Here is a 12,870-nt window from a genome sequence, read left to right on the forward strand (position 1 = left end):
ATAATAACCCACACCTCACGCCTAGTGAAGAGTTGCTTATAGGAAAATAACATCACAGTTCTGAACTTTAAAAAAATAAAATGGATCTAAAATTTTTTCGATAAGATGTAAAAAATATCAGAAATATATAAGTGAAATATCGTGTCTTAAATTCCTGGCAACCACTGTATGTATATATAATAAAATTAGATTTTTCGGCATTAGAGATTATACGTTGTTGGGGGAAAATTGTTGGTCTGACATTGACAGCAAATTCTGAATGTGATTTACTGCAAATACATATAAAATTTTTTTGATCGACACTGTATGTACTCGTACAGAGTACTACAGCTACTATACTGCCTTTGGTTTCTTCTTTATGTTTGTATTTTGTGCTTTTTAGCTTTTATTTTTCAGTGTGTTTTTTATTTGATTTTCTTTCGTGTTTTTTTTTTGTTTTTTTGTTTGGTTTGTTTTGTTCTGTTTTGTGTTGTGGTGTATGTGTGTTGTTGTTGTTGTTTGTTGTATTTAATGTATATATAGTATTTTTTTTGTTGTGGCGCTTTATATATGTTGTTGAGTTTCTCTATTTTCCCCAATCATATGGTGCTTTTTCATTTGCAGTTCGCATATTCTCGCAGATTTTGTTTTTAGTTATTCGCCGATAATTGATGTCAAAGGACGCGTTGCGACCGGTATCTTACGGCGCGTATAATTAACAAGGATACTAAGGAGGTGTATTTTATAGATTGTATTTGTATTTTCCAAGTGCATGAGAGTGTTTGTATGTGTGTGCGTGCCTGCGTATATATGTGTGTATGTGTATTAATAAGGTTGTGATACTAGAGTAATTTGCAAAAAAAAAATATAAAAAAATGCCAAAAGAAGATCCGTTCGTAAATCGAGCCCAGTTGCTGAAAGCAATTAAAAAATATCCTGAAATATGGGATTCAAACAATAAACTGCACATGTGCCGTAGTGTTACGGCTCCCATGTGGAATGAAATAGCAGATCAATTTGGAGGCCATGTTCCCACCGGTAAGTTTACAGATATTCATTCTCTCTTTTTATATCTGCTCACTCTCCCCCTGGCTTACTAAATCCAACACCTATAATAACGCTATGCTATTTAATTAAATCGTTTACTCATTTGTTTTGTCAACGATTTTAGTAAAGCTTCAATCGATTTGGAGCCAAATGAAATATCACTACCACAATTTGGTGCATCGACAAATTTTACACAAGGAACGTTTTACTACCAAATGGGAACACTTTGAACCCATGTCATTTATGTACAACATCACCGTGGCCAAAATAGTAGGAGCTTCCGGCACGAGCACAACCGATCCAGCCGAAATTCCAGAGAGTTTGCCTTCACCACCACCGCTGCCACAATCCCAAGGACGTGGTAGACCTAGCGGCAGTTTTACCTGGCTGCCACCAGTTGCTCCTCAAGCTGAAGTCAGTGTAGAAACTACACCCTTCACTGGATTTACAGGTTTAGTTCCACCCGCTGCCGTAACAGTGGAAACTACTACTACACCCCTAAGAAAACCAGGACGCCCTGGTTCTCTTAACAACAGCATGAGGGGACGTATAATCGATGCCATCAAAGCCCGTCCCATATTGTGGGCCGGCAGACAGAAGGAAGTCAAACAAGGACAAAATCGTACTTCTGCCGTTTGGAAAGAAGTGGCTGTTGAATTGGGCTTAACTCCAAGTAAGTGGTATTAAAAATAAACCAAGTAAATCAGTTTTTAATAATGATTTTTTTAAACATTTAACAGGTTTGGTGCAGACACGTTGGTCAATTATCAAGCAACGTTTTGTTGACGAGCTGCAAAAAGAGCGACATGCCCGCTATTCTCAAGAGGCCTTCCATTCTACGTGGGAGCATTTTGAACGCATGTCTTTTATGCGTGATATATTGGCTAAAAAAGTGGACGAACGAGAACAGACTCGTGAACATATACAGGAAATTGTTAGTGAAAAACAGCAATTGCTGAACCATCATCATCAGCAACAACAGCAGCAGCAACAGCATCATCAACAACAGCATCACCAACATCAAATTCACAGTCCACAGCAACAGCAGCCGCCACAACAGATACGCTATATACGTACTACAACATCAGGTGGTGTTAATGCAACAACTGCATTAGCTTCACCCCAAGCAACTCACCATCAGCCGGCACAGCAGCCTCAGCAGCATCATCACCATCTACAACATCCACAATTGAGCATGTGTGATGAGAACGGCGAACTAACCGTACACAATTCCCATCCCAATGGTGGCTTAGTGGGCCTTTTGCCAGGTCATACAATTGTTACAAGCGCACGTAGACGTGTCAAAAATGAAACCGATTTAGAATGGGATCCTTTCGAGATGATCCTTCACGTACAGGCCGGTTCTGAGGCAGCCAACAATTGAATTGATGCCAGTTTTTGTTTTTTTTATTCAAACAATAATAAAATAAAACAAGAAGAAACTACTAGACGTGACCGTGGAAGACTGATTATATAAATTACACTTACACACCACAAAAACTTATTATCATTTAATCAAAAAGTTTGTGCATAAAAAAACACTCACACACACACACACACGATTTTCAAACAATTCTTTTATATAACTTGTTTCGTTTTGCATGCAGTCGCTCATTCAAAAACACACAGATACACACACACCCATACATACTCAGTTATGTACTCATGGATACTCACAATACTCATACGTACATTTGAATGTTTACAAACATACACTCACTAACTCGCACACATCATTTGCATTTAAGTATTATTTACACTCCCATCTCTGTACCAATGGGTTTGTGTAAAATTGTGCAAAATACAAAATACAAACAAACAAATGATTGTATGCATTTGTTTATAAATTGTGTGTTTGAATGTGCATTCAAAATAATGATTATTGAACAAGAACTGAACTGTGTTGTGTTGTGTTTTTTTTTCAATTTTTTTTTCGAAACAAACATTTATTATGACTTTCTTGTTCTGCTGTTGTTTTCTTTTTTTCTTATTCTCATTTATTTGTCTCTTCAAATGTATATTTTTTGTTGCTTTTTTTGTCTTGTACATGTATGTACAATAGTATGTGGTTTTTTATCTTAAAGATACGATTTATTATTCAGTATGCAGCAGACGTACGATATTTTGAATGTGAATGTAAACATTAAGAATTGAGATATAAAAGTGTCAATAAATAAAAAAAAAAGAAACTCTTTTTTCTAGAACCTTAGGTTCATTTATCATAAATGTTGGTGAAATTATTTGAAACGGATTATAATGATAGGAATACATACGTACATTAGAGTGACAGCCGATTTATTTCTCTTAGATTTCAAAGAGTGCCGGGTGGAATATTGTGACACTAGGCCTAAAAGTTAAGTGCTGAAAATTTGAGACAACGGTTTCTGGTCGCGCATCGAGGTCAAAGTTCAGATATACACAAAATTTTACTATTTATATGGAATAAATAGGTGAAACTCGATAACTTTCTGCATTGGTTTCTAGAAATATGTAGATTTATTTATATTAATGAATATTACATTAAAAAAAATTGGAAATTATCCCTGTATCTCCTTTGCATCAAAATGACCCGAAAACTGTATTATCGCCAAAATTCGGAAAAAATGCAAATTTTTCAGTTTTTGTAAAAATTTTGCTACTAAATAAATACCCTTGCAATCGAATGCAAAAGAATCGAAAATTGTACGTAATTATTGTTGTAATGAGATATAAATGACAAAATTTGGTTAAAAAATGTTAAAGTTATTACAAATTCGCCAGACCATTAACGTGTCTCAGGCCACTTCAACAAGAAATTTTGGAAAAAAATTAACATATTTCGAGAAAAATAAAAATAAAAGCTAATTTTTATTTAAAATATATCCATATTTACTTGTGTATGTGTTTTTGTCTTCGTAGGATACCGTTAACGATTTAAAGGTTAACGTTTTCCGATTTTTGGAAAACTTGCAGACAATATTTAAAATTACCTGGACTATAACATTATGAAAATTTTTTACTTAAAATTTATAACTGTAAGGAAATTGCGCTCATTCGCCAAAATATGGACAAAAAATTAGATTTTCTTGAAAATCGCAAAATTTAAATCGTAGATACGGAAAAACTAAGAGGTATTGACATAAATTTTTCAAATTTTTATTCCCTATTATGATCTGAATAAATCCCAATGTGATGATAAAAAAATTCTGAAATTTGTTTAACAAAATTTTTAAAAATTTGAATATGGAGATTCGAAACGGCAGTTAAAAAAATATTTTTTTTTGGCTATACCTGCGAATACTTTAACGGTATCCTACGAAGACAAAAAACTCATACACAAGTAAATACGGATATATATATGTTAAATAAAAATTAGCTTTTATTTAAATTTTTCGCGAAATATGTTATTTTTTTTTCCTAAATTGGCCTGAGACACGTTAATGGTCTGGCGAATTTGTAATAACTTTAACATTTTTTAACCAAATTGTGTCATTTATATCTCATTACAACGATAATTACGTACACAATTCGATTATTTTACATTCTGTTGCAAAAATATTTATTTAGTAGCAAAATTTTTACAAAAACTGAAAAATTTGCATTAATTTAAGATTATATGAAATATAATAATTTTCTCATGGTACCATTGATTATCAGGCGTTTAAGTGATTTCCGATGGAGGGCTAATATGGGAGATATGTCCAGTTATTGACCATATATGAAGCTTATTTGGACAAAATGTTGTGTTGATACTTATACTTTGCTAGAGTTTCGTGTTCGGTTTTAACCGTAGTTTTTCAAGGTCCCAAACAGTAAAACGACAATAATTTTTCGGTTTTTTCTTTTTGTACTATTTTCAACAGAAAAATTTAAAAGAAAAAATTAACAGCATAGTTGAATTTTCCAGTTTTTTTTTTTGCCGTTTAACAATAAAATAGAAATTTAGCTAAAAAATATTTTTTTTCCCAAAAAAAATTATATTTCTAAAATGACTACTCAGATTAAAAAGTTTCAGTCTTACTTAACGGTAATTTTATTGCGGTATTTCGTTTATTCAATAAGCTAAACCGCACCACTGGATTCAGCGTACTAGAATTAGTTTAATCCGCCGGGTGTCGAATTCGAAAACAGTGTTATTATAAGACAATTATGAATGTTGAAGTCATTTTCTGAAGGGGGACATTGTATGGGGACTATGTACAAATAAGAGTGTGCTGAATTTGGTTTGGATATGTTTATAATTAAGATATTTATGACAGCTTAATAAAAGAAATAATGGACGGATTCTAATTCAGAAAGTGATTCTGAGTATATGGGTACACTTTAAGGTGGGTGTTAGACTAATATTTTTGGGCGTTACAAACATCTGTTCAAGCGCATAATACCCTCACCTCTATGGTGGTGTAGGTTATAAAAATATTCGTATTATGTTTATAATGTTGACGGCCCTGGACTTTCAAATTTGACTTTGATTCAGAACTTATCCACTGTGTATTAAAAGATTATATACCAACTTCAATGTCCAAAATACCGAATTACAACATAATGTCCATTTTTTAAATTATGCAAGCCACATGCAGGATGAAATTTTAATTTTAAATTCACACCTGAAGTGTGCCCCGATAGACCAATCGATAGTGTGCTGAACTATTAATCTGATGGTTGCGGGTTCGATTCCCGCCAGAGACTCTGGGTGAATCTGCAGACAAGCAAAACGCTTCGTAGTTTGTGTTTGTTTTAAAAAAAAAAATTAAACAAAAAGAAAAAAAAAAGAAAATTTAGGGACATGGAGCAATGTTCTTCCTATATTTGTTTCATGTGATATATCGTTATTGACTCAGTTAACAACTCGTCGTTGTCTTCAAAGCTACAACGTGAGGCGTCAAATTAAGCTTTCATAAAATGTATGCATTAGATGTATATTCAATAAAAATAAAAAGTTTTGCTTTATTTTTAATTTTTTTTCGTAATTTTTCAAATTCAACAATAGTTATTTTTTTCTATGAAAACCTTTTGTTTCTTTGTACAGTATTTTAAAGACAATTTTATATGAACAAAAATGAGACCTTACTTGTTCAAATCGGTTTATATTTGCAAAAGTTATTAAACTTTTCCGAAAAAAGTTCGAAAAAATTTACGTTGTAAATTAATAATGATTCATCATAAATATGGTTGTCACAAACATATACATGTTTACTGTAACCATATATATGATTGATACAATCATGTGAATCGTAACTTAGACATATTATGATTACCACAATCATATAAATTGTTACTGTGATTAAATATGGTTAAAAAAAATTTTAAAAATATTGAAATATTTACAGTAAACATGCACAACAATATTTTTTCTCTGCGTGTATAGGTTAAAATAGGCTTGATGACCGAAGAAATTCTTACATTATCAGAATATTTTTTTACTTTTTTTTTATTTATTTATTGAATATGCTTTATTTTCTTAGGCCTAAAAATAAGTACGAGTATTTAAATCTTATAACTAAAATTAAAACTAATTGCTCTATACTAACGGAATTGTGGACAAATGAGTCTCATCTGAGTGGGTGGTGGATTGGCCCTAGGATTGTGTTTGTTGGGTTTAGGGTTTCTATGCAGAATATTTTCCCAGGAATATTTTTTGGGGAAATTTTCGTTAAATTTATCCACTTTTGGCTTTGATGGTTTCTATGCAGGATATTTTCCCAGGAATATTTTTTGGGGAAATTTTCGTTAAATTTATCCACTTTTGGCTTTGATGATTGGCTTCTTTTGCCACAACTGCAATGGCCTGCCACACTAGAAACTTCTTGGGGAATTTTGTTTGATTTTTTACCCGGTATTGTTCATGAACATCAACCACATAAAAATCTTGACCCCGAAGATGTGAAAAGTCATCCAGTACACACCTTTAGTCATCCATCACACAATAGGTGTATTTTTTAATCAAATTTGACCTCAATTTGTTCGCTCGTTCTTTTGCGTCTAAGTTGTTTAACTCATTGTGATCTGGAACTTTCTGAACAATATACAACTTCAACCCAGAGTTGTCAGACCGGTTTTCGAATTATTCGAAAAACCGGTTTATTTTCAATTTTCCGGTTTTTTTAAACCGGTTTTTACAAAAGGACGATTTTCGAGTTTTTCGACAAAACGGTTTTTTGTCTCGAATTATTCGACAAAATCGAATATTTTTTAAAAATTATTTTAAGATTTTATACGATTACTTTTTATAATTATCTATTCCCCTTTTTAATTTTAAACAAATTTTAATACAAAAATGTTAGCAAACTTTAACAGACAGAAGTCAGAAAACATATCGAGCAAAAAATAATCAGATGGCTTTTTAACGTCACCTGTAATAAATTCGCCTTGTTGTACCGTATGCAGTAACACTTTTTAATTGACTTTTTGGTCAGAACTAAATGAAAGTTCATCAAACTCTGATTTAGAATATATTGAAAGTGACTCGCAAAATTTAGAAACTCAGCTCAGTTTAACATTAAAAGAAGTTCAAAATCTACACAAAAGAACTAATATTGCAACAACGAGCGACTTAAAACAAGATTTTAATTATTTGGACAAATTTTCAAAAATATCCATGTTTCTTCTTTAATAAAAAATAATTTACAGAAAAAAAAATGAACTATTGTTATTATATAAAATATCTATTAATATTATATTAATATACATCCTTTCTTTTGACTGAACGATTTTTTAATTTGTTTTAACCCGGCAATTCCCAGTGTCACCTACAGGTGACAAAGATTAACGGTAGTTTTAAACATAGAAACAGATATCACTGATAAATATTGATATTATTTACATACAGACAAGATCCTGTTTTATATCTGATTTTATTTTGGCAACGCTAGAATTTTATTAACTAGGGGATTTTTAAAAATCTTTAATCAGTGTTTTTGATTTTAACATACTGGTGTGTGTTTTATGATAAATAAGTTGTTATAAAAATGCCAAACGGTTAAGTATCACAATAATTTTTTTTAATAAATACTGCTAGATATTCAGGCTTACAATATCAGCAAGTATTTTTAGAAAATTTTTTTTTTCTCTGCCCAGTGTCACCTATTGGTGACCCCGCTATAAAATCGCAACTAGCAATATTTTTTTTTATTTTAAACTTATATATAGTGTAAACTAGACGTATTTTTACTATTTTTAATAAAAACAAATTATTTCTCCCTTTGGCGAGGGTATGGGAATTGCCGGGTTAATAAAAAAATAATTTAATATACCTTAAATTGACAAAAAAAGACTAAAAACCGGTTATTCGAACCGGTTTTTGATAGAAAAAACCGATAACCGGTTTTTAAAAATTAAGCTTTTTCGAATTATTCGAAAACCGGTTTTTAGAATATGTCGAATATTTGACAACTCTACTCTGTGCACAAAAGTATCAGAGCATTTAACTTTACGAGATAGAAGTGTTACTCCAAATTACTCCCGCAGCTAGTTATTGTTATTTATCAGAATTATACATCAAATTACATTTCCGACGATACCGAACACAAGTATATCCGGTCGAATACCCTTCTGTTACGCCTATGTGAAATTTCATGCCAATCGGATCAGGCAGTTAGAAATGGCAGATTTATTTCCATAACAAATTGATTCTGCCCCAGTGTGCTGTATTATAATATTTTTGTTTAAGAAAATTCAATTACATATGTGATCCTTCTTTATATGTAGGTATATAACTATATGTTAATCAAATTTTAATGGGCGTGAAAATGTATCATTCCTAAATGTATAAATAATTGCCAAAGTTTCTAGTTGGAAAGCACAAAGTAAAAATTATTGAACTGGAAGATCTGTATTAAAAATTAGCTAGATGACAGTAAGTCCCCATAAGATATTTTATTTTCTGCACAGAATTCACTTAAAGTACTAAAGTGTATAAAACAAGTTCTAAAGATTATTTATTGAACTCTTATTCCTCAACATGTACAAGTATAAAATGTGTGCTAGTTGTATGTACAAGTAGAATAAATACAGAAGTTGGCAATAGAAGAAAACAATAACTATGAACACTTAAAGAAAACTCCTTCAAAACAATCGAAGAAACATAAAAAGTGTAAAGAGTTCTTATTTTTTACCCTACACTAGATATATGTGAATAAGTTAAGAAGAATTATAATTCTTGAACATTTTATTTAATCCTAAATCAAATTTGAGCGAGTCAAAGCAATTGTATCATATAAATTTACAAAAATTTCGATATCACGGACTTCACACTGCTACATATATTCCATATCTAAGCATCCTAATTCTATAGAAAATACGCATGTTTATGAAAGTATAGTAGTAATTTCGGTCCAAATGTTCTTTGTCTGAACAATTCTTTAAAATACTACTTAAAATAGTCGAAAAAGTATAGCGAATAGGTGGAATAGCTCAGCAAATTACACACGGATCAAATCACTTACTGAGAATACGTTTGCGAGAAGTTCATTGCATAGAAGACTATTTTATTTTTGCAATGCGTTGGAAGCTATCCGGCAAACATTCATCACCAAATAATGAGTTAAAATGATATACATATATCGAGCCCTTAGCGCCAAATTATCGTAAGCGACAAAACACAAATTTTACAGGAGAAGGTTTTTTCGATTATTTTGAAATTTATACATAAAATTAAAAATGTTATGATGCGATATAATATAATTTCGTTCAAGCTATTTGTCTATTTTTCAAAAATATTTATAACTTTTAACAATTAAAAATTCATGGAATACTTTATTGAAAAATTTGACAAAAAATGTTTTTTATTGAATTTTTGCATAATACAAATTCTTCGAATTGAAATAAAATTGTTATTTATGAATAGTTTTTAATGAAATTTCACAGTTATGTAAAATTTTCTATTCAAAATGGAAAAATAAAAACGAATTTTGAAATTTATTATCAGAAATCCCGCAATTCCCAACAAATTCTTGAAAAATCCCAAAAATGAACATTTTTAGTGTTTTGGCTATAATATCCATACCAGGGTCTGAGTTATCGGAACCCTATACAAAATAATTTAAAGCGTATTGGGCCATCTAAAATCGGTTACTATATTTTGATATCGAATATGCGATTTGAGAAATTTTTGCCCTAAATTTTAATTTTACATAGAAAAATAGGTGTTTTTTGAATGGACCTGGTCCCCTCGGTAAGAAAATTTTTTATTTTTTTTCAATTAATATATTTTAGGAAAACTTAGCTTTCAGAAAGTATAAATTCCTTATACATCCTCTTAGAATTTTGTTGCGATAACTTAAAAAGAAAAAAAGTTCTTTTTTCCAAAAAATTTGCGAAAAATCGGCTTTTTAAAATTTTTTAAATTAAAATGTATATAACTTTGGACTTAGGCATTATTTTTAAACCCTTCTTTTTCTATTTGACACATACATATGTTGTTAGTCTAATGAAGGAAACCTGGAGAAAATTGGAAAATATTTGGATACGCTGTTATTAAAAAACTGGAGTAGGCTGGGTAAAACTGTTGAAAATTTAATTTTCAAATGCGAATATCTCCTAAGCTATAAGAGGGAATTGATAGCTACGATTAGGTCTTTTGTAGCGCTCGATGAAAAGATGATATATTTTTATTTTTTTTGAAATCGGAACACAAACGAAGAAATAGGATCGTTTTAAAAATGTAACATACCCGAGGTGTCCTACTTTGAGGACCCTTGGTCGCGCCCCTGGTGGGCCCATGAGGTCCACATTCAGAACTTAAACTCAACAGCACTTCTTCTTTGCGCATGTGAAATTTCATTCAAACCAATCTAATCATTTAGAAGTTACAGATTTATTTCCCTCTTCTTTTTCTATTCCACTATGTGTCGCTTACGATAAAATTCGTTTACTGTAAAATGGAAACATTGACTTACGATAAAATCTTACCCCCTATAATTTTGAAGTTATTAACAATTTTGATATTCTGAGAACGCTAAAACATCAGTCGGTCCATAAAATTTTAATTTTTGCAATAAAAAAAAATTTTGAAAATGTCGCTTACGATAATTTGGCGCTAAGGGCTCGATATACTGACACTTCACTAATTACACAATTGCATTTTAACAAGGTGACGTCATTGGAGGCAAGTACTGACGATAACACCTTACAAATAATTCATTATTTTAATATCATTAAAACTAGTTAGCAGAAGGGTAGAAGGGGGATAATTCGCCATAGGGGCACATCTGCCAACACCGAATAACTTAAAAACCGAGTAACCGATTTTGTTACATTATCATATTATGTTTTCGTTTATCAATTATTTACCATCCCTGAAAGTTGGAAAGTTTAATTTTACATGTGATGTGGGGCAGGCACAATTAATTGTTTTTCAAAAAGCTGTGAAAATGTTTCAGCGTGTGAAATTTTTGTGCTAACTTCTTTAGTTTTTGTGATACAAAAAAGATATTGGTTGGTGATAGAATGTGAATAATAGTGAATAATAAGTGACGATAGCATTTTAGATCATTTAATTTGAAGTACAAAAAATACATATTAAACCTCAAACTCCCCCTGGGCACATTCACCAGATGCAAGGAATCCCTGTCATGTAAAGCAAAATGTTGATGAAATATAGAAAAAATCAGTCACAATTTGTTTACATTTTTTTTTTTGTTAAATTATGTGAAATAAAAAATAAATATCTAGTTTATTTTGTGAGTTAAGGTATGACACAGTAAAATACGTTTATATTTATGGATTTTTTTGTTCTATTTTACAAATGAGAAATCTGCCCTATCCCTTTGGCGTATTTACCCCATGGGTGGCGTGGTTTTGTCGTTTTTGGTCAGTCTATAAATGTTAAGGAAATATGTATATTAAGATGGGATAGGCAATATTGAAATGAATAAAACTAAAGCCAACATATCTAAGTATCCGAAACAAGAAGAAATTTAAGAATATATTCTATATATTATATATATTATACATATATGTATTGTGGTAGTGATTTGAGATCGCCTCAAAAAAAAATTGGCTATGGTCCCCCTTCCACCATAATGGTTAGTTATCACAGTTAGTTAAAACAGAATGTGCTCAAATGACTAGAATGTAATCAGTTATATAACATATAAAAAAATAACACATTACACGACAAATTCTAAGTAGTACAGATGGTATGTAGTAGTCATTGAAAAGTAAGTTATTGATGAAATATAAGTTATTAACAACTTTTTACTGGATTTGTATATAAAACTACAAATTGATTTGATTTTACAGGAAATCAAGCATCTTCATAATAGTTATAAAGAATAGATCAGCAAAAGATTTCTGTGTAAATTTATAAATACGCCTTGTATGTACCTCTAAGCCGACCTAGACCGATCACAACTATTGAATATACTATTACTTCAGCACAAAGACTACAAATTTTATATCACATGTACTACTTATTTTGACTAGCTTTTTAAAGTTGCTTTGCACCATTTAGCTTTAGGTAATGGCTCTAAAGAAAAATTTTAATGCAAGATATAAAACGTAAAAATATAAAATGTTTGTTCAAATGCTCATACATACATCTTAGGGTGGCCCTTATTTTTCACTTTTCCGAATTTTCGATGGTCTAAAATTGTTCTGCACAAACGTTAAAAAGGCGAACAGTGGGGCAGAGTCAAAATTTTTTTGAAAATAAATCTGGCATTTTTAAACGGCTGGTCTGATCGGGATAAACGTGAAGTGAGCGTAGCCAAGGAGTATTCGAGTTTAAGTTTTTAAAATGGGCCCCACAATTGATCCATGGGCGGCGCTATGGGGGAGCTTTCCAAAAATATAAAAAGCTTTGAAATAGGATGGGAAGCAAAAAAATTGCACGTGTTTAGCAATTTTAAATGTCGAAGGTAACCT

At 31.1% G+C, this 12,870-nt stretch overlaps 1 protein-coding gene across 1 annotated transcript; it reads left to right on the forward strand.

The window, feature by feature from the left end:
* The first annotated feature begins 577 nt into the window (after positions 1–577).
* LOC135954343 (uncharacterized) lies at positions 578–3,252 on the forward strand. The gene is made up of 3 exons (XM_065504483.1): positions 578–1,017; positions 1,151–1,699; positions 1,767–3,252. Exons 1-3 carry the CDS (start codon positions 855–857, stop codon positions 2,408–2,410), a joined length of 1,356 nt encoding a protein of 451 aa, XP_065360555.1. The 5' UTR covers positions 578–854; the 3' UTR covers positions 2,411–3,252.
* The last annotated feature ends 9,618 nt before the right edge of the window (positions 3,253–12,870 follow it).

This window comes from Calliphora vicina, chromosome 3 (assembly GCF_958450345.1).
Source record: "Calliphora vicina chromosome 3, idCalVici1.1, whole genome shotgun sequence".
Lineage (NCBI taxonomy): Eukaryota > Metazoa > Arthropoda > Insecta > Diptera > Calliphoridae > Calliphora > Calliphora vicina.

What these genes read in the sequence shown, in the direction of transcription:
- LOC135954343 (XM_065504483.1), top strand. Translation starts at nt 855, where the DNA reads ATGCCAAAAGAAGATCCGTTCGTAAATCGAGCCCAGTTGCTGAAAGCA. An exon ending in TGGAGGCCATGTTCCCACCG is followed by an intron (nt 1,018 to 1,150) that starts GTAAGTTTACAG and finishes CAACGATTTTAG; the next exon opens with TAAAGCTTCAATCGATTTGG. An exon ending in TGAATTGGGCTTAACTCCAA is followed by an intron (nt 1,700 to 1,766) that starts GTAAGTGGTATT and finishes AACATTTAACAG; the next exon opens with GTTTGGTGCAGACACGTTGG.